This window comes from Danio aesculapii, chromosome 9, assembly GCF_903798145.1.
Source record: "Danio aesculapii chromosome 9, fDanAes4.1, whole genome shotgun sequence".
NCBI classification, from domain to species: domain Eukaryota; kingdom Metazoa; phylum Chordata; class Actinopteri; order Cypriniformes; family Danionidae; genus Danio; species Danio aesculapii.
In genome coordinates this window covers 49,671,287-49,692,051 of record NC_079443.1, presented here as the reverse complement: position 1 = coordinate 49,692,051, position 20,765 = coordinate 49,671,287, and the positions used below count along the sequence as shown (strand labels likewise).

General features: G+C 36.6%; 1 protein-coding gene across 1 annotated transcript; it reads left to right on the top strand.

The window, feature by feature from the left end:
* The first annotated feature begins 5,226 nt into the window (after positions 1 to 5,226).
* On the top strand, positions 5,227 to 20,170 carry zgc:172182 (coiled-coil domain-containing protein 89). The gene is made up of 7 exons (XM_056465355.1): positions 5,227 to 5,355; positions 9,649 to 10,121; positions 13,240 to 13,370; positions 15,080 to 15,216; positions 16,074 to 16,150; positions 18,721 to 18,820; positions 18,907 to 20,170. Exons 1-7 carry the CDS (start codon positions 5,296 to 5,298, stop codon positions 18,991 to 18,993), a joined length of 1,065 nt encoding a protein of 354 aa, XP_056321330.1. The 5' UTR covers positions 5,227 to 5,295; the 3' UTR covers positions 18,994 to 20,170.
* Positions 20,171 to 20,765: the final 595 nt, after the last annotated feature.

The following is a 20,765-nucleotide window of genomic DNA, read 5'->3' as shown; positions in this document are numbered from 1 at the left end:
TTGTTTATTAAATAAATAAATAAATCCAAACCACTAGAATACAGACATTACTTTTAATGTTCTTACAACAAAAAAGTTTTTGATGGTATCTTTGTCCTTTCCAGTACACTGCAAATATATATTTACTTAAGAGGAAAATTATTTAATCCTTGTTTTCAGAGAGATTAATCTAAATGAAGTGAGAATGTGATTAAAACAAGAACAAATAGCCGCTAATTGGCGCAGAAAAATTATTTTAGAGGAACAGTTCACCCAAAATGAAAATTCACTCACTATTTGCTCAACCTTAACGGGTTTCAAACCTTTATGAGTTTTCTTTATTCTGTTGAACACAAAACAAGTTATTTTGAACAATGCTGAAAACCTGTAACCATTGACTTCCATAGCAGGAAAAACAAATACTATGGAAGTCGGTGGTTGCAGGTTTCCAGCTTGCTATAACATATATATCTTTTTTTGTATGCTGTCTAGACTTCACATGTTCACATTGTCAACCAAATGTCTCTTGATTTAAGGATGCACTTGAAAAATGTGCAGCAATGCTTACAACAATTTACAGGCATAATTCACCCAAAATGAAAATTTACTCACTATTTAGGGGAGAGCGGGGACGCTTTTTATAAAGTAAACTAATTTTAAAAGATAATGTTTTAGCAGAAATATATTTTTGCTGTGGTTACTAACTCCCAACAGTGCTCTATCAAAATGTAGATCAATTGAATTTGAGTTACATAGGGGCACACGTCAGGGGTGTCCACTTTCACCCCTGTTGTTTGCCATAGCCATAGAACATCTGGCAATTGCTATTAGACATCATAAACAGATTTCACCCTTAAGTATAGGTCAGGTAGATCATGTTATATCTCTTTATGCTGATGATATTCTTTTGTATCTTTCAGATCTTGTGCATTCTGTTCCTCCCTTATTGGAGTTATTAAACTCTTTTAGTTATATTGAATTTATGCTCATTAGACATCATATAGATCCAGTGTTCTTGCAAAGTTTGCCATTTAAACTGGCTGCAGATAAGATAATATACCTTGGTGTATTGTTCCTAAGAATTCAAAGGATTTACTGTAGTTAAACTCAAATTTTCCAAGTTATTAGACAATTTAAAGCAGGACATAGAAAGATGGAGATCACTTCCCATATCAATGATTGGCCGCATCAACGCAATTAAAATGGTGAGCCTACCAAGCTTTTTATATATTTTTCAAAACGTACCTGTTCTTCTATCTAAATCATTTTTAAAATCTGTTGACTCCATTATAATGCCTTTTATATGGGGTTTTAAAAATGCCTGTATATATCCAAGACTCACGTGTTAAAACCTAAGCATTTAGGGGGTCTGGGTTTACCCAACTTTCGTTATTACAACTAGGCTGCAAACTGCAGGATTTTAATGTACTGGCAGGATTCTTTTCCATGTATTATTCGAGCAGACACTCCTGCTTGGTTAGCGATAGAACAAAGTGCCTTCCATTCTTCTCTTTCTGCTCTACTCTTTTCAGCACCTCTCCTTAACAAAGATATTCCTAAAAGGAATTTCATCCTTAATAACTATATTAAAATATGGTATCAAATTAGAAAATTAAACAAGTTACCAAATACCACCCCACTTACTCCTATTTGTTACAATCATGCATTTAAACCCTCTCTTACAGATAAAGTATTTGAGAAATGGCAAGATAAAGGAGTTTCCAGTGTTAAAGATTTATACATTAACAATATTTTTGCCACCTTTTTGCCACTCTCTGAGAAATTCAACCTCCCCCCTTCTCATTTTTTTAGGTATCTTCAGGTTAGAAACTATGTCCGTCTAAATATTCCAGATTTTAATTGATTTATTTTTTAACTCTTCAAATGCCAGGGGCCTAACCTCTTTATTTGTTAAAGCTTTTAAAAACAAAACAAACTTTTCTTCTCTTCATTTGAAAGTCGCTTGGGAAGAAAACTTAGGGATTTCAATATCTGAGACTGATTGGGATCAATGCCTTTTATCTGTTTATTCATGTTCTATAAATTCAAGACACCATCTTATTCAGTAAAAAGTATTACATAGACTTCACTATTCTAAAACAAAGCTTGATAAATTCTATCCCTCAGTTTCTCCCATATGTGACAAGTGTAAAGCTGCTGAGAGTACCTCAGCACATCTTTTTTGGTTCAGTGATCAAATTCAGAATTTTTGGTTAGAAATGTTTCAGTTCTTTGCTAAGGTTTATGATTGTGTTTTACTTCCTGACCCAGTGATAGCAATTTTGGCTGTTCAGATTTTCTTGAGACTCTCAACCGAAATGTACGGTTACCTGTTCAGTATGGCATGACCATAGCTAAAAAAGTTATCCTTTGTTTTTGGAAGAAAAATGTTAGGCCTCTTTTTTCTGACTGGCTTCTTGGACTCACCTCCACTTTGCATTTGGAAAGAATAAGATATACCACCTCTGGGAACTCTGCGAAATTTGATAAAATGTGGGATCCAGTCTTTTTTTTTTCTGAAACACCATAAAGACTAATAGTGTTGTTTAATTTCTGAAGATTTGTAAGTTTTTTTTCTCTCTACATCCATTGCTGTGTCTTTTTGTAGGTCATATTTGTTTTGTATGTCGCCACTTTCTCTTGTTTCATGCTTTATTTTACATTTTGCTCAGATTATCGTTTCATGATGGGTCTGTCTGTCTGTTCTTTGTTTTTCTGTCTGCAAAAAATATTTAAATAAAATGTAGATCAATCAATCAATGTAGAACAACTCCAATACAACTTCACTTTAAACAAAAGTTGCACATTGCTACTTTTGACACCATCAGCAGGGACGAAAGTAACACATGGCGAAGTCAAAAGTATCTGACTATGGCCTTGTTAATGTTAACTGCCAAAATATTTTGTCCTTTATTTTTGCAAAAAAATAAAATAAAATAATAATAATAATAATAATAATAATATAATATATATATATATATATATATATATATATATATATATATATATATATATATATATATATATATATATATATATATATATATATATATAAAACAGCATTTCCATTTTCAATTTCAGCTCCCTCAAATGTTTCAAATGCAACCCTACAATGCAAAATGTTACAATTTTCTACAATTTTTAAATATTTTTTTATTATTAGTGGCAATGTGCATACATTTTTAAAAACATCTAAATCCAAAGGCCGAAAACTCTAATGTGGAATTGAAAAATAAGGTGTGTCTAATAGCAGTGAGACATAAATAAGTGTTACTTTCATCCTCACGGGAACTCTTGAGCAATTCCAGCATTATGGATGTGACGTTTGCAGTAAAAACTCAAACATAAATCCACATAGAAAGTATATGTTAACATTATATTGAAACAACGGTTTATATTTTCCAAAACGACTCACCACAGAGTTATGGGATCAGAAAAAAATCAATCTGTAAATATTTTTTATATTTTAAATGAAGAAGATAAACATATGTTACAGATGTGACCAAAAAAGTCTGCGAGTTCACAGTATACAATATATACTTTGTAGAAATTCTGTGAATTAAACTACACATCACAAAATAAATATTGCTCATCAAAATGATAAGAGTTGCTCACTATAGAACAAACATGATTGATTTTATTAAATTTTTTTGACATTTTAGCATTTATGAGGAAAAAGCTTTGTGTTGGATGTGACACTTTTCCGTTATGAATGTGACAGATGTGAAACTGCCACTTATGTGACTTTGGTAAATCAAATATAACAGTTTAAAACACTGACAGAGACATTTTTGAGTATTTTTAAAGTACTGTAAAATACTTGCTTAAACCAAAAATGTAGAAACGGTTTCTCTGTTTTGGTGAAAGCTTATTTTTTTACATGGAAAGGTTGACATTTGGATGGAATTGCGCTCTTGCTATTTAAACCTGATTTACTTTTAAACTGAAAAACTCAGACATTTCAAACTCAAGGATGCATTATAGTACTAAATAACCTGTAGATTGATCATTACCGTGACTCGTGAAAAGAGAAACACTACAATAATTTACTTTTTGCACTTAAAAACAGAAATTTGGACACATTCCTGAACTCTGCTGATATTTGGCATCTCCATCAAGGGTTGCATGCTGAATGTGCTGTTATAGTCTGGAAAGCAAATGTTGTCAGGGCTTCGAGAAAGTCGCTTTGTTACTTTCGTCCCTGCTCTGCCCTACAGTACTTTCCCTGAAGTGGTTCCAAACCTTTATACATTTCCTTATACATTTGAACACACACAAACAAAGACATTCTGAAATAATCTGACTTCCATAGTGAGAAAAACAAATACTATGGAAGTCATTACATAAATTAGTTTCCCAGCTTTCTTCAACATATCTTCTTATTGTTTTATATGAGAATTGTGTCCTCAATCAGGTGGAAAGGATTGTAAACGATTTTTTGTTTCCACATTACGAACTGCTTCCCTCTGGTAGAAGATATGGAGTCCCAAAGTGTAGGTTAAACCGTTATAAGAAATCCTTTGTACCTGTATCAGTGGGTTTATTTAATAAGAGTCTATCTTAATTACCATTATACATTTTGTAACTGTTGTATTTTGTATTGTTTTTATTGCTTGTTTTTAGTGAATGTCTGCAGCAATATGGCGATGCCCATAACAAATTTCCTGTCAAGGACAATAAAGTTTTACTACTACTACTACTACTTATTAATTTAACAGAAGAAAGAAACTCATAAAGGTATGAAAAATGTAGAGTAAATGATGACAGAATTTTCATTTTTGGGCGAACTATCCCTTTTATACCACGACATTAAGTGTTTGTGCTCTGATGTAACCTTACTTTGTGACTTAGTTTTGTGTTTGCTACTTTTTAATTTATGGTTAAACTTTCTTAGCACTTTAAACTAACGTAGGCCGGCCTATGACAATATGTAAAAGTTTTTACTGCACCTTTTCAGTCAGGAACTTCATTCACAAAAGAGGAATCGTGGCGATATCTAGTGGTAAACGTTGAGCACTGCGCATGATTTTTCATCTTTACCTGAGGGGAAAACACAAAACAAACATATATGCTTCAACCGACCCTGTCATCCATATTAATTTTAAGTACTAAATTACTTTTTCCCCAAAGAAGAGAGGCTAAATAACCACCACATAAGGACAAACATGCGAATAATCTCAACTGAATTCGCTGTTGCTAGGGGCAACCGGTGAAACTTTGTATAGCCACAAGCCAGGATCACTGCAGCTCACTGCGGTCGGGAGCCCTTTGTGACGAAATCTGATTTTTTTCCCCTGCAAAATAGCGAGATTAAACATGACGTCTCCTCAGAAAATCCCGATAGACCTGAAAATGATGATCAAAGACACTAAACAGGTACGTTTGAGGGCGCGTGACGTTTATACGAAACTGTTTACGCCCATTTTGAGCAACGCAGCATCTGTTTTGCTGTCATGATCGATTAATCCAGCGATTGTTTTGATTTTGCATTTCTGAGACAAATCGTTGATTCGCTGAAAATACAACAAAGCAACTGGTGGTGCATTTCATTACTGATCGACTTCGTATTGTTTTGAAATTAAAATTGGCTGATTAAAAAAGTTATTACCATTAATTTAATTATATGTTTTGTTGTCTAATGTCTGTGCTGAAGTACTCTTTTACTCGTTTAAAAAGCAGTAATCCTCCAGTGGAGAAAACATAACGAGAAAAGCTGTCACAATTTTACATCAGTAAATATTTTTCATGGGTTTATGTTTAGCACAATTCTTGGAACATTTCCAATTTCATCCATATTTTCACAAGAAATAAACCAAATTAATAAATAACACGATTCATATAACCCACGATTTTTATTTGTATTAATATATTTGTTTGTTTTGTTATATTACACAGTGCGTCACACTGAATGATACAAGTTGATCATGAATAACGTTAAATAAAATGATCATAAACAGCAGAAATGCAACATGTAACACTAAAAATGTGGATTTGGCCAATAAATATTAACATTTAAAATAATAATAATAATAATAATAATAATAATAATAATAATTAAAAACTAATAATAATATTTATATATCCTATCAATACAGCATTATTTCACCTAATGTCTGATTTCCTATTATATTAAATCTGCCATGTGTTATGAAGCAGGCCAGGTGATACATGCATACCTTAAGCCGTGGCAAAAAATACATTAAAATGGACAATAATATAATCGAAATCCCTCCAAAAATAAATATATACAAATAAAAAAATAAATAAATAAAAAAAACTGAAAGAATGACATAAAAAAACTAAAACTTTCTCAAACAAGGATCATACAAATAGGATATAGACTCCTATTGAAAAAAAATAAATAAATGAAAAATAAATAGTAACATTCAGCAATAAAATGAAATTAATAAAATAAAACCAAAATATTATTATGTTTTTGCTTCTTTGACAGTTTAGTGCATTAGATAAATGATAAAAGCCAGCGATAGACAGATATATCATCCGGGCTGAATAATCTGCAATATTAGGGTGTTTGAGTCCTACTAATAGCCTTGTTAGTGCACAAATATTTTTACATCATCAGCATGGACCACGCCACACTTTGAGCTAGACTTTATTGCAGGGATGTAGGGGTGAAAGGAATGGTAAGGGAACAGTGGGATGAAGGGGAAGAGAAGTAGAGGATAAACCGTGAACAGGTAGGTAGGTTGATCGGGCGTCCTACAATGATGCCCAGAGACTCAGAATGGGGGTACGGTGTCTGTAATATTTTGGTAGAGTAAACTGGACCCTCCGATTCAACCTAGGAGGGAAGAAAGGGTTATATGATTGTTAATGGAAAGCGAGGAAATGGAGGGAGGGAGGCTGGGTTCGAGAGAATGAGAAGAACAGTGCTAGAGGGCTGGTCTACCTTAAATAAGTTTTTAGGGAGTAGGTGATTGGTTAAGGAGACAAAGCGAGGTGTGGTTCTGCTACGAACCTTTGTTAACAAGTTAACTCCATTACAATTACTTACCCATACAGAAATCTGATATATGGCCACATATGAATATGTATATAAAATTACAGCTAATGTATTTGAACATATGTGTGCATGTTTGTAATTTCAATGGTTGAAAAAAGGGCTATTTTTGCAATGTTTTGAAATATGTGTGACATATGACATATACAGCTGAAGTCTGTATTTAAAATTATTAGCCCCCCTGAATTATTCAACACAATCTCACGGCAATTCGTAACTTTTTGATTTAGTGGCTAATTCGTATGAGTTCGTATGATCTAATTTGCACAATTTAGTACAATTTGCTTATCCCCCAATGACGGTTGGGTTTAGGGGTGGGGTTAGGTGCCACGCCTCCTTTTTAAAATCGTACGATTTCGTACGACTGAACTCGTACGAATTAGCCACTAAACTGACAAAACGTAAAATACTTACGTTTTCTCGTGAGATCAGGCTGAAATTATTATAACTCATTTCTAATAACTATTTTATTTTATCTTTGCCAGGATGACAGTAAATAATATTTGACTAAATATTCTTCAAGACACTTCTATACAGCTTAAAGTGACATTTAAAGGCTTAACTAGGTTAATTAGGTTAACTTGGCAGGTTAGGGTGATTAGGCAAGTTATTGTATAACAATGGTTTGTTCTGTAGACAGTTGAAAAAAAATTCCTTAAAGGGGCTAATAATTTTGACCTTAAAATGGTTCATAAAAAAAATGTAAAACTGCTTTTATTCTAGCTGAAATAAAACAAATAAGACTTTCTACTAGAAAAAAATATTATCAGACATACTGTGAAAACTTCCTTGCTCTGTTAAACATAATTTGGCAAATTAAAAAAAAAAAAAAAATCAAAGGGGGGCTAATAATTATGACTTCAACTGTGTATATGAAATCCAAACATTAACTTGTATGTCATATATAATAAATTGCCATATATCAATTTCTATATTTTGCAAGAGTTTTTAGCAAATACTGTTTTTAATAGTATTTGTTTAATATTTACTATAAAAAATTCACATTTCAAAGCACTTCACAGGACTTTTAAATTGAACAATTCATTACTCATGTAAAATGTTGTCATTGATTCTCTAAATATCAGTATCAGACTATTAAATATCCATATAACAGCAGTAGTGCCATGCATCTGATGCAGCTCTCAAAACTACCTCCTAAGCAGAAAGCACTTGTGTTGTGCTGGCTCTTAATGTCAACATGAAATCAAAACTAAGCATATTGATTTTGTTAGCTCACATTGCCAGTTTTGTGGTGAAAAATTCATCTGTGCATGTCATTAAAATATTGCACTTGTAATCTAAAATTAAAATCTGAAAATGCAGTTGTAGTTTGTTTTCAGTTAAATTCTCAGATTACGTGATTTTGAGGTATTTCTGTTTGTTGTCAAAACTGACGGTTGAAGGGGCAGTAGGTGTCTGTTAGGATGTATTAACTCTCCCCAAACCCTTTTCCCATTTTTTCTGAATGAAATGCTTACTTTACTACATCCAATCAGCTCACAGCAGAAAAAAAACAGGCCACGCCCACTGTTTTCTCATTTACTATTACGTTTCTCTAGGAATTGCATCACAATACAAAACAAAAGTCGCAGCTTCCAGTTCATGCAGACTTTAAAGTTTTATTCCAATGTGTTGATGTACTTCCAAATGAAATGGAATATTGAGTAGGGGGTATGGCTTTAATTGTGCACATCATTCCTTCATAGCTAACTTTTGGTAAGAGAGGCGTGCCCTCAAGTTGACCTAAATAGAGAAGAACCCCCACACCAAAGGTGGAAGCAAATGCTCAGACTTTGATTGAAGATTACCAAAACAAATTATTTTTTTCAGTGGATTAAAGTACACATGAAATCAAATCTAACATATTGATACTGTTAGCTCACATTGCTAGTTTTGTGGTGAACAATTCATCTGTGAATATAAAAATATTGTTTGCCCTTGTAATCTTTAATTGAAATCTGAAAATGCACTTCCTGTTTGTTTTCAGTTAAATTCTCAGATTACATTTTTCTGAGGTATTGGGCGTGGCAAACATACTTAGCCACGCCCCTCCAACTGTCAGTTTTGACAGCGATTTGACAACAGACAGAAATGGTGAAGAGGAGGTGTCTGTTAGGTTGTAATAACTCTCCCGAAACTCTTTTCCAAATCTTAATGAATGAAATTACCAAGTTTGCTACATCCAATCAGCTCGAAGTAGAAAAAAGAAGCCACACCCACTGTTTTCATTCATTCATTCATTAATTTTCTTTTTGGTTTAGTCCCTTTATTAATCAGGGGTTGCCTCAGCAGAATGAACCACCAACATCCAGCATATGTTTTACGCAGCGGATGCCCTTCCAGCTGCAAACCATCAATGGAAAACACCCATACACACTCATTCACACACATACACTACGGAAAATTCAGCGTATCCCAGCCGAGGCTCAAACCAGCAACCTTCTTGCTGTGAGGCGATAGTGCTACTCACTGCGCCACCATGATGCCCGCCCACTATTTTCTTATTTAATATTCTGCGTCACAATACAAAAAGAAAAAACGGTTCATTTCAGAAAACTGAAACTTTGAATAATTGTTCACCTAAAGACCAACAATGTGGGCTAGCAAAATAATCTTGGACTTTAATCTTCTGTCCTCTTTCCAATAAGGACATGGATGATGTGCACCAGGCCCTGGAAAAACTCAGAAGTCTCTCGCAGGAAGAGCGTACAGAAGCAGAAGTGCTGCGCTCGAGAATCGACGAGCAGTCTACTCTCATCTGCATTCTGAAAAAGCGAGCGGACGAGATGCTCCTTCGCTGTCAGGCTCTGGAGAAGATCAACGCCGAGCTGGAGAACCTGAGAGCCAATGTGCAGGTGGAGCTGGAGAATGAGAGGAAGAAATCTGAACTGCTGGAGCAGAGGTTCATGGACCTTGCCTCCAACCACAGAGAGCTCATCAACTTCAAGAACGAGTACAAAAGCCAGAATGCAAAGCTGGAGAAGGAGAACGAGAGACTCCGCAAGGAAAACGAAGCTCTGTTCAGCGAGGAAGTGCAAGAGAAGGAGGAGACCATCCTCAAACTGACCCAAGAGCTCAAGGATTTGGCAGAGCAACATAAGATACTGGAAAACGAGTATCAGTAAGGAACATCTCTCGCTTTTTTAAAAAAGTCTGTTCTGTATCAAAAAACCTCATTGACATTTTCTCCATTTTCCCCAAACAGATTTTAAATATAACACACACCTTTCAAAACACCATACTAAAAGATCTGAGGTTGTTTATGCTGTGATTTCACTTGATTACCAGAAAGAAATATAAGATAACAGATGCTCATAATACTGGAGAGAGATCTACACATTCAAAAAAACGATATTTTTGAAGATCACTACAAGAGTATGGTATTTCACAAAAATCAGATTACTGTTTATCAAATAGTTTTACTACAAAATTCACTTCATCGGGGTCTTAATTTAAATGCCTCCCAGCTTACTTGTGGGTTAAATCCCTCCCACCTGGAGGTTTCCCAGCCTAATTGTGGGTTAAATCCCTCCCACTTAGAGGTCTCCCAGGCTACTTGTGGGTTAAATACCTCCCATTTAGAGGTCTCCCGGCCTATGCTTGTAGGTTAAATCCCTCCCACATGGAGGTATCCCAGCCTACTTGTGGGTTAAATCCCTCCCACCTGAAGGTCTCCCAGCCTATATTTCTCAATTAAACCCCTCCCACTTGGAGGTCTTTCAGCCTACTTGTGGGTTAAATTCCTCCCACATGGAGGTCTCCCAGCCTATATTTCTCAATTAAACCCCTCCCACTTGGAGGTCTTTCAGCCTACTTGTGGGTTAAATTCCTCCCACATGGAGGTCTCCCAGCCTATATTTTTCAATTAAATCCCTCCCACTTGGAGGTCTTTCAGCCTACTTGCGGCATAATTCCCTCCCACTTGGAGGTCTCCCAGCCTATACTTTTAGGTTAAATCCCTCCCACTTGGAGGTCTCCCAGTCTACTTGTGGGTTAATTCCTTCCACATGGAGGTCTCACAACCTACTTGTGGGATAAATCCCTCCCATGTGGAGGTCTCCTAGCCTACTTGTGGTTTAAATTCCTCCCACATGGAGGTCTCCTAGCCTACTTGTGGGATAAATCCCTCCCATATGGAGGTCTCCTAGCCTACTTGTGGGTTAAATCCCTCCCACCTGGAGGTTTCCCCGCCTAATTGTGGGTTAAATCTATCCCACTTTGAGGTCTCCCAGACTACTTGTGGGTTAAATCCCTCCCACATGGAGGTATCCTAGCCTACTTGTGGGTTAAATACCTCCCACCTGAAGGTCTCCCAGCCTATATTTGTCGACTAAACCTCTCCCTAATCAAACACACCTGAATCAACTCATCATAACATTAGAAGAGGCTCCAAAACCTGAAGTTAATGGGCCAGATAAGAGAAGCACCGAAAATATGTACTGTTAGTGTGCCTCCAGGAACAGGGTTGGGAAACACTGTCCTAGCCTACTTGTGGGATAAATCCCTCCCATATGGAGGTCTGCTAGCCTACTTGTGGTTTAAATTCCTCCCACATGGAGGTCTCCTAGCCTACTTGTGGGTTAAATTCCTCCCACATGGAGGTCTCCTAGCCTACTTGCGGCATAATTCCCTCCCACTTGGAGGTCTCCCAGCCTATACTTTTAGGTTAAATCCCTCCCACTTGGAGGTCTACCAGTCTACTTGTGGGTTAATTCCTTCCACATGGAGGTCTCACAACCTACTTGTGGGATAAATCCCTCCCATGTGGAGGTCTCCTAGTCTACTTGTGGTTTAAATTCCTCCCACATGGAGGTCTCCTAGCCTACTTGTGGGATAAATCCCTCCCACCTGGAGGTTTCCCCGCCTAATTGTGGGTAAAATCTATGCCACTTGGAGGTCTCCCAGACTACTTGTGGGTTAAATCCCTCCCACCTGAAGGTCTCCCAGCCTATATTTGTCGACTAAACCTCTCCCTAATCAAACACACCTGAATCAACTCATCATAACATTAGAAGAGGCTCTAAAACCTGAAGTTAATGGGCCAGGTAAGAGAAACACCGAAAATATGTACTGTTAGTGTGCCTCCAGGAACAGGGTTGGGAAACACTGTCCTAGCCTACTTGTGGGTTAAATCCCTCCCATTTGGAGGTCTCCTAGCCTACTTGTGGGTTAAATTCCTCCCACATGGAGGTCTCCTAGCCTACTTGTGGGATAAATTCCTCCCATATGGAGGTCTCCTAGCCTACTTGTGGTTTAAATTCCTCCCACATGGAGGTCTCCTAGCCTACTTGTGGGTTAAATTCCTCCCATATGGAGGTCTCCTAGCTTACTTGTGGGTTAAATTCCTCCCATATGGAGGTCTCCTAGCCTACTTGTGGGTTAAATTCCTCCCAAATGGAGGTCTCCCAGCCTACTTGTGGGTTAAATTCCTTCCACCTGGAGGTCTCCCAGCCTACTTGTGGGATAAATCCCTCCCATATGGAGGTCTCCTAGCCTACTTGTGGGTTAAATTCCTCCCACATGGAGGTCTCCTAGCCTACTTGTGGGTTAAATTCCTCCCATATGGAGGTCTCCTAGCCTACTTGTGGGATAAATCCCTCCCATATGGAGGTCTCCTAGCCTACTTGTGGGTTAAATTCCTCCCATATGGAGGTCTCCTAGCCTACTTGTGGGATAAATCCCTCCCATATGGAGGTCTCCTAGCTTACTTGTGGGTTAAATTCCTCCCACATGGAGGTCTCCTAGCCTACTTGTGGGTTAAATTCCTCCCATATGGAGGTCTCCTAGCCTACTTGTGGGCTAAATCCCTCCCATATGGAGGTCTCCTAGCTTACTTGTGGGATAAATCCCTCCCATATGGAGGTCTCCTAGCCTACTTGCGGCTTAATTCCAACCCACTTGGAGGTCTCCCAGCCTAGTTGCACCTTAAGTTCCTCCCACTTGTGGATCTCCTAAACCAGTGACATACTGTATACTTGGATGGCTCTGGCACATAATGATTCTTTACAAAGTAACATCAAAATATTTTAAAAACACAAAGGAAAAACTGTTACATTTTAATTCATCACTTTCCTTTAAACATACTCTAAGGATCCATGAAAACAAGTAGACTGTGATATACTCAAATGCATATGAGAAAAATAAATGGGTCAAATAATTTCAGAACTAAGGCTGCTGAAATATTGAACAATTCTCTTTTTACTCTATACATTTGTCAGTAACCTTTATGATCCCAACAGGGAGAAAACAACAGGTTTCCAGATTAAGCTGAAAGAACTGATGAACCTCCATCGGATTAAAGAAGCGTCTTTGAAGAACGAATTAAGTGACACACAAAAACAGCTGAAGACTGCTGTAGAGATGTGTGCAGGTACAGTATATATTAATACAAAATAACATACAAAATACTCAATATTTAATACTTTACAGCGGTTAGGTTTCATTTTCTCTAATAAATCCAATTTTACATTTTGATGTTTGATATAAGGGATATTTGTGTTTTGTTGCTTTCAGTTATTTTAGTATAAATTATGTTTTATTCATATTTTCAATGTTTTGATTTTTTGTATCTTCCATTTTAGATTAAGTTAGAGTTTTATTAATTCACTCGCATTTTATTAGATTTGGATTAAATCAAGTATAGTTTCTATTGATTTTTTTTCAGTTCATTGTAGATGATGTGCTTTAGCTGCTAAAGTAAATGCGACAATTTTATTTTTTACAAATTTTTTATGTTATTTCATGCATATTTTAGAAGTATTGTCAGGACAAAATACTGTTTTTAATTTACAGTAAAATCCCCTGAAACAAAACCAGCATCAATGTAAAATATGTGGACAAATGATGAGTATAAAATATGTCTTAAAGGGCCCATAGTTTTATGATTTAATATTAATATTATGGCTCTTCTGAGTGTGCCAGTTTAGGTTCAGTTTAAAACACAATTCAGATTTTTTTATTATAATGTGTTAAAAAGTGTCATGTTGGGGGCGTGTCCACAGTTCGCTGATTTATGGGTGTGTTGCTTCACATGTAAATTAGTTTCGGCTTCCCGCCAACTTAACAAGGGGGCGGGGCCATGAGCTCACCCGCTCTGCGTTTGCAACAGAGTCTGACAGGCAGACTGCTAGAAGGAGCTTGAGTGAGAGGATCACCATTCAGTCGTACATGTACGACTCTGACACAGACCAAGCAGAGAGTACAAAATCATTTGTGTCTTTGTACAGTTTTACAGCCAACTGTGTGCTAGTTTTAAGTGCAGAGCTTGTACACTGAGACTAATAACCACACACACTGAATTAACTTTGACTGAGGCACCGGATGCGCCGCTCGAAGCCGCGACATGGCACACCAGACACTCTCTGTGGCGCACCAGAAACCTGAAGTGTCCCGAATCGTCACGCCACGCATTTTTGGATTCTAAACATAGGTTTCTGCCGCGGTCCGCGGCACCCAGACGTCGACTTGAGTGTACCCTGATAGAAACCTATGTTTAGAATTCTAAAACGCATGCTAGTTAAGATCACAGGGAGCTTCTGGGATCGCGAGAAATGCAAACGGCTGAAGTATAAGGTAGACTCAATGAGAAGTACACATGTTTGCAAACCTACCTAAAGATACAACCAATAATTCAGATTAGAGCGATAATGTGGAGAATATTGCTCTTGTGTTGAGCCCAATGAGCCTTGCATCTAAAAATAGAGCTAGGGTGTCCCTTTAGTGATATCGCTTCGACTCACGCTGAAAATGGCGGACGTGACTCAACAAACTGAGGATATGAAAAAAAAGAAAAAGATAAAAGAGAAAAAAGAAAAAGATATTTTGAAAAATGATGAAAACCTGTAACCATTGACTTGATAGTATTTGTTTGTCCTACTTTGGAAGTCAATGGTTACAGGTTTTCAGCTTTCTTCAAAATACCTTCCTTAGTGTTCAACAGTAGAAAGAAATGTTTGAAACCACTTGTGGGAGAGTAAATAGTAAGTAAATTAAAATTTTTGGGTGAACTATCCTTTTAAATGTGTGTGATCATCCACTTGTGGCTCGGTGTTAACAACCTCGCACATTTCTTACCAACAGAGCTTGATCTTAAACTAAGACAAACTCAAGAAAAGGAATCAATGAGAGAGACGGACACTCAAGAGAGACTGGAGAAACTCATCAAGGAAAAGGATGAACTAATTGATCTCTCTGTGCAGCGTGGAAAACTCATACTGGTAAGCAAATAATTGTTTAGACTAGGGCTGCACAATACATTGTTATGGCACTGATATCGCAATATGTGCATCCGCAACAGTCACATCGCAGGATGTTCTGCAATGTTGAATAAGGATTATAGTTGACCAGGAGCTGCAGTTCAGAACATGGAGTTATTGGAGATTTTTACCATAATGAAGCAAAAGTTTATCATTTGTATATGTTTTTAAGTCATGTGGCTGTATGAGCATATAAAGAGAGTCTAAAGCACTCAGGCACAAGGAACTGTACCATTGGAAACTTTAATAAAAATATTCTATTTATTTTTGTATACAATGAAGACTATGCGTTGCTTATATACATTCGATTATTAAATTTTCATTTGTTTTCCTTTGGCTTAGTTCCTTATTTATCAGGGGTCACCACAGTGGAATGAACCACCAACTATTCCAGCATATGCTTTACACAGCGGATGCCCTTCCAGCTGCAACCCAGTACTGGGAAACACCCATACACTCTCACATTCACACACGCACGCGTACACTACGGTCAATTTAGTTCATCCAATTCACCTATAGCACATGTCTTTGGACTATGGGGGAAACCTGAGCACCCAGAGGAAACCCACGCTGACATAGGGAGTACATGCAACCTCCACACAGAAATGCCAACGGGCCGAGCCTGGACTCGAACCAGTGACCTTCTTGCTGTGAGACAGAGCTAGAAAGCTATTTAAGTCATCTGGTGAAATTGTATTCACATAGTACTATGTCTCACAGAAAAACAAACCATCGTGATGTCAGATTTTCCAATATCGTGCAGCCGTAGACATATTATTAGTTACATGACTGTAAATTTTCACTGCATTGTGTTGCAGGACAAGCAAGTTGAAATTCAGGAGCTGGAAAGGAAAAGACAGGAAGCTGAGAATGGCAGACGAGATGCAGAGGACAGGTATAAATATAAAAACATGTTTTTAAAGACAGTGAAATCAAAATAGATAGATTTAAATGCTTTAATAATGCCTTTTTAAATATAATTTTATCAAAATAACAATCTCTTTTCTGATTGGTTTTAATATATATGTGGGTGTGTAGGTGTATGTGGGTGGGATCAACCTGTCAGTCACACAAGCTCCACCAATAAAAAGACCACAATCATCCAACAAATTAGCTGTGTACACTGCCAAAAAATGCTTTTCTTACTTAGATTTTTTGTCTTTTTTTCTAGTCCAAATATCTTAAAATTCTAAAATCAAGAAGCATTTTCTAGACAAGCAAAAAATGTCTTGTTTTAAGAAGTAATATGCCAAAATGAAGTGAGTTTTTCCTTGAAACGAGCAAAATAATCCGCTAATGGCATAAGAAATCTATTTTTTCCTTTTGACATAACATTATTTAGCTATTTTTGCTACATTAGCAGATTATTTAGCTATTTTTAAGGACAAATTCACATAATTTCACTTATTATTTCTTAAAACAAGACAATATTTTTAGCTTGTCTAGAAAATGCTTCTTGATTTAAGAAGTTTTAGATATTTGGACCAGAAACAAGACAGCAAATCCAAGTAAGAAAAACTTTTTTTGCAGTGTACAAAATCAAGTCTGCTAAAAAACGTTACTTTTACTATAAATAACACATCATTTCTATTAAAGGGATAATTTGACCAAAGTTTAAACTTCATTTATAAACCCCCAAATTGATCCAGCCTTGTAATATTTGATCATTTCCTTCAATGAAACATTAAGTTCGACGTTAGGATGAATAATAATAAAATAACAGAAATATCGTCAGGCTATAAAAATAATATAAAAAGAAAACAGTACAAATTGTACATTGTAAGTAAACTAGACCTTTCTTTAAACCAAACTGAAGAAGAAAATAACTTTGAGCTTTCATTTGTACATAAAATAACATTGGCCATAAAAAAATAATGCACTATTATTCATTCATTTTCCTTCAGCTTAGTTTCTGATTTATCAGAGGTCGCCACCGCGGAATGAACCACCAACTATTCCAGCATATGTTTTCCCTTCCGCCCGCAACCCAGTAGGAAACACTCATACACACTCACATTCACACGCACTCATACACTACGGCCAATTTAAAGGGCACCTATGGTAAAAAATCTACTTTTCAAGCTGTTTGGAGAGACATATGTGGTATATAGTGTATAGACTGTCATATTGGGGTGATATAAACACACCCAGTGCTTTTTTTTCAATTTAACAACATAAAAAACGGTGGACCAATTGGAGCGGTTTTCAGATCTACCGCAACTTGACGTAGGAGAGCGGTCCCCCCGCCCACCAATATTGATTGACATATCCTCAGTTTGTTGATTTACGTCCGCCATTTTCAGCGTGAGTCGAAGCGATATCACTAAAGGAACACCCTTGCTCTATTTTTAGATGCAAGGCTCATTGGGCTCAACACAAGAGCAATATTCTCCACATTATCGCTCTAATCGGAATTATTGGTTGTATCTTTAGGTAGGTTTGCAAACATGTGTACTTCTCATTGAGTCTACCTTATACTTCAGCCGTTTGCATTTCTCGCGATCTCAGAAGCTCCCTGTGATCTTAACTAGCATGCATTTTAGAATTCTAAACATAGGTTTCTATCAGGGTACACTCAAGTCGACGTCTGGGCGCCGCGGTCCGCTGCAGAAACCTATGTTTAGAATTCAAAAATGCGTGGCGCGACGATTCGGGACACTTCATGTTTATGGTGCGCCACAGAGAGTGTCTGGTGTGCCGTGTCGCGGCTTCGAGCGGCGCATCCGGTGCCTCAGTCAAACCTAATTCAGTGTGCGTAGTTATTAGTTTCTGTGTACAAGCTCGGCACTTGAAACTAGCACACAGTTGGCTGTAAAACTGTACAAAGACACAAATGATTTTGTACTCTCTGCTTGGTCTGTGTCAAGTACGACTGACTGCTGATCCTCTCACTTCTGCTCCTTCTCGCAGTCTGCCTGTTAGACTCTGTTGCAAACGCAGAGCGGGTGAGCTCATGGCCCCGCCCCCTTGTTACGTTGGGCGGGAAGCCGAAACCAGTCTACATGTGAAGCAACACACCCATAAATCAGCGAACTGTGGACACGCCCCCAACATGACACTTTTTAACACATTATAATAAAAAAATCTGAATTGTGTTTTAAACTGAACCTAAACTGGCACACTCAGAAGAACCATAATATTAATATTAAATCATTAAAAAAGAGGTAAACTATGGGCCCTTTAAGTCATCCAATTCACCTACTGTATACAGCATGTCTTTTGACTGTGGGGGTAACTGGACACCAACACGGGGGAAACATGCAAACTCCACACAGAAATGCCAACTAGCCCAGCCAGGACTCGAACCAGCAGCCTTCTTACAGTGCTGCCCCTATGCATTATTAATAAACAAAAATTTTATGTTACAACTACTATTGGATTGCTTTTAACACCGTAATAAAAGATTTAAACACAAAAATAATACATTGCTTGCTTAACTCCTGTTTTTGGTGTTTTATTTACCAGGTTTGAGAAGGAAGCAGCAGCCGTGAACAGTGAGTTGAGAGTAAAGGAACTGCGTGAGGCTTTAGAGAGAGCAGAATTCTCCTGCAATGAGTTGAAAAAGGTCTGTTAAAACGAAAAGAAACATCGAATATCAGACGTTTTGCTCTCCATGGCATCTCAATGCTTTTGCATATATCACACTTGTAGGAGTTTGAGGCATTTAAAAAGCACAGCTGTGAACTGCTTGAAAAGGAGAAGGAGTTAAACTGCAAACTTCGCCACATGATCATCTGAAGCATCCATTCCATTCCATCTGTATTTCTACCATCAGCTAAGTCAGCCTTAATCTTGAGAAAACCATTCACTTCCCGCTGAGATGGATGGAGAAGAATTAAAGGGATAGTTCACACAAATCCAAAATCATTTACTCACCCTTCACTTATTCCAAACCTCTTTGAGTTTCTTTATTCTGTCAAACACAAAAGAAGATATTTTGAATAATGGTCGAAACCTTGACTTGCATTGTAGGAAAAATAAATGCTACGGAAGAAACCGGTAACCACTGACTTCCATAATATTTGTTTTTCCTGCTATAGAAGTCAATGGTTACAGGTTTTCTGCTTTTAGTTCAACAGAATAAAGAAACTCATAAAGGTTTGAAACCACTTGAGGTTGTGTAAATAGTGAGTATATTTTCTATTTTGAGTGAACTGTCCCTTTAAGTGAGATTTTTCTTAAGTGAGTGTCTTCCGTCAGAAGAGGGCAGCATAACTGATTTCTGTAGGGAATCTGTAGTATGTTTTTTTGAAAGTTTGTAGATTGGTGGTTTTGGGTCATCTCTCTGAAATACAAATAAAACAAAAAAATAAATAAATTTAAACTTTTAATGTCCCAGTGGAGGATGAAGGCAGGGCTGTCAGGATTATTACAGAATGGCCTGGTTATGATTATTTTATAAAGTTTCATTAATTGTGAGGACACTTATAGCGCCCTCAAAACAAGGGATAATTAAACAATTGATTATTTTAAACAATTGTGTTCATTTCAAATGTTTTGAATGGAATTTTAAACCAATTTGTACGTTTGCAACATTTTACATTTTAGTCCCATATTTCCTTTCGGATAAGTAAATATTAAAACAATCTGGATATTTGTAACGTTTTTGAATGGAATTTTGAACAGGTTTGTACATTTGGAACAATTTAAACTGTAGTAAGGGAGAGCAGGGACGAAAGTAACATTTTTAATTAAAAAACTAATTTGGAAAGGTACTGTTTTCAGCAGAAATACATTTTTGCTCTATCAAAATAAGTTATTTAGTATCAATTTAGAACAACTCCAATATAACTTCACTTTAAACAAAAGTTGCACATTGTTACTTTTGACCCCATCGAAAAAAATAATAAAATATTTGCTAGATTTACTGGCTTGATCTTGTTTATTTGAAATATATCTGACTGTGGCCTTATTCACGTTAACTGCAAACATATTTTGTCCTTTATTTTTGCAAAAAAAATATATATATATTAAACAGCATTTTCATTTTAAACTTCAGCTCCATCAAATGTTTCAAAAGCAACCCAACAATTCAAAATGTTAAAATGTTCTACAATTTTTGAATATTTTTTATTATTATTGGCGATGTGCATTAATCTTAAAAAACATATGAGTCAAAACACTGAAACCTCCAATGTGGACGTGAAAAATAAGGTTTGTCTATTAGCAGTGGGGCATAAAAAACTGTTACTTTCATCCCCAGAGAAACTCTTGCTATTTAAACCTGATTTACTTTAAAACTGAAAAACTTTTCAAACTCAAGGATGTGTTATCGCACTAAATAACCTGTAGATTGATCATTAGTGTGACACATGAAAGGAGAAACACAACTTGTAATAATAAGGAAAAAATAACCGCAACAATTTACTTTTTTCACTTAAAAAACGAAATTCGGAGCTAACCGCAGGACACGGTCCCGAAATCAGCTGATATTTGGCAGCTCCATCAAGGGTTGAATGCTGAATATGCTGTTACAGCCTGGAAAGCAAATGTTATCAGGGCTTCGAGCA

Excerpts from the sequence above, each read along its gene's own strand:
- zgc:172182 (XM_056465355.1), top strand. The coding sequence starts at position 5,296 with ATGACGTCTCCTCAGAAAATCCCGATAGACCTGAAAATGATGATCAAA. Across the intron at positions 10,122-13,239 it reads ATACTGGAAAACGAGTATCA|GGAGAAAACAACAGGTTTCC; the intron begins GTAAGGAACATC and ends TGATCCCAACAG. Across the intron at positions 16,151-18,720 it reads AGACGAGATGCAGAGGACAG|GTTTGAGAAGGAAGCAGCAG; the intron begins GTATAAATATAA and ends TTTATTTACCAG.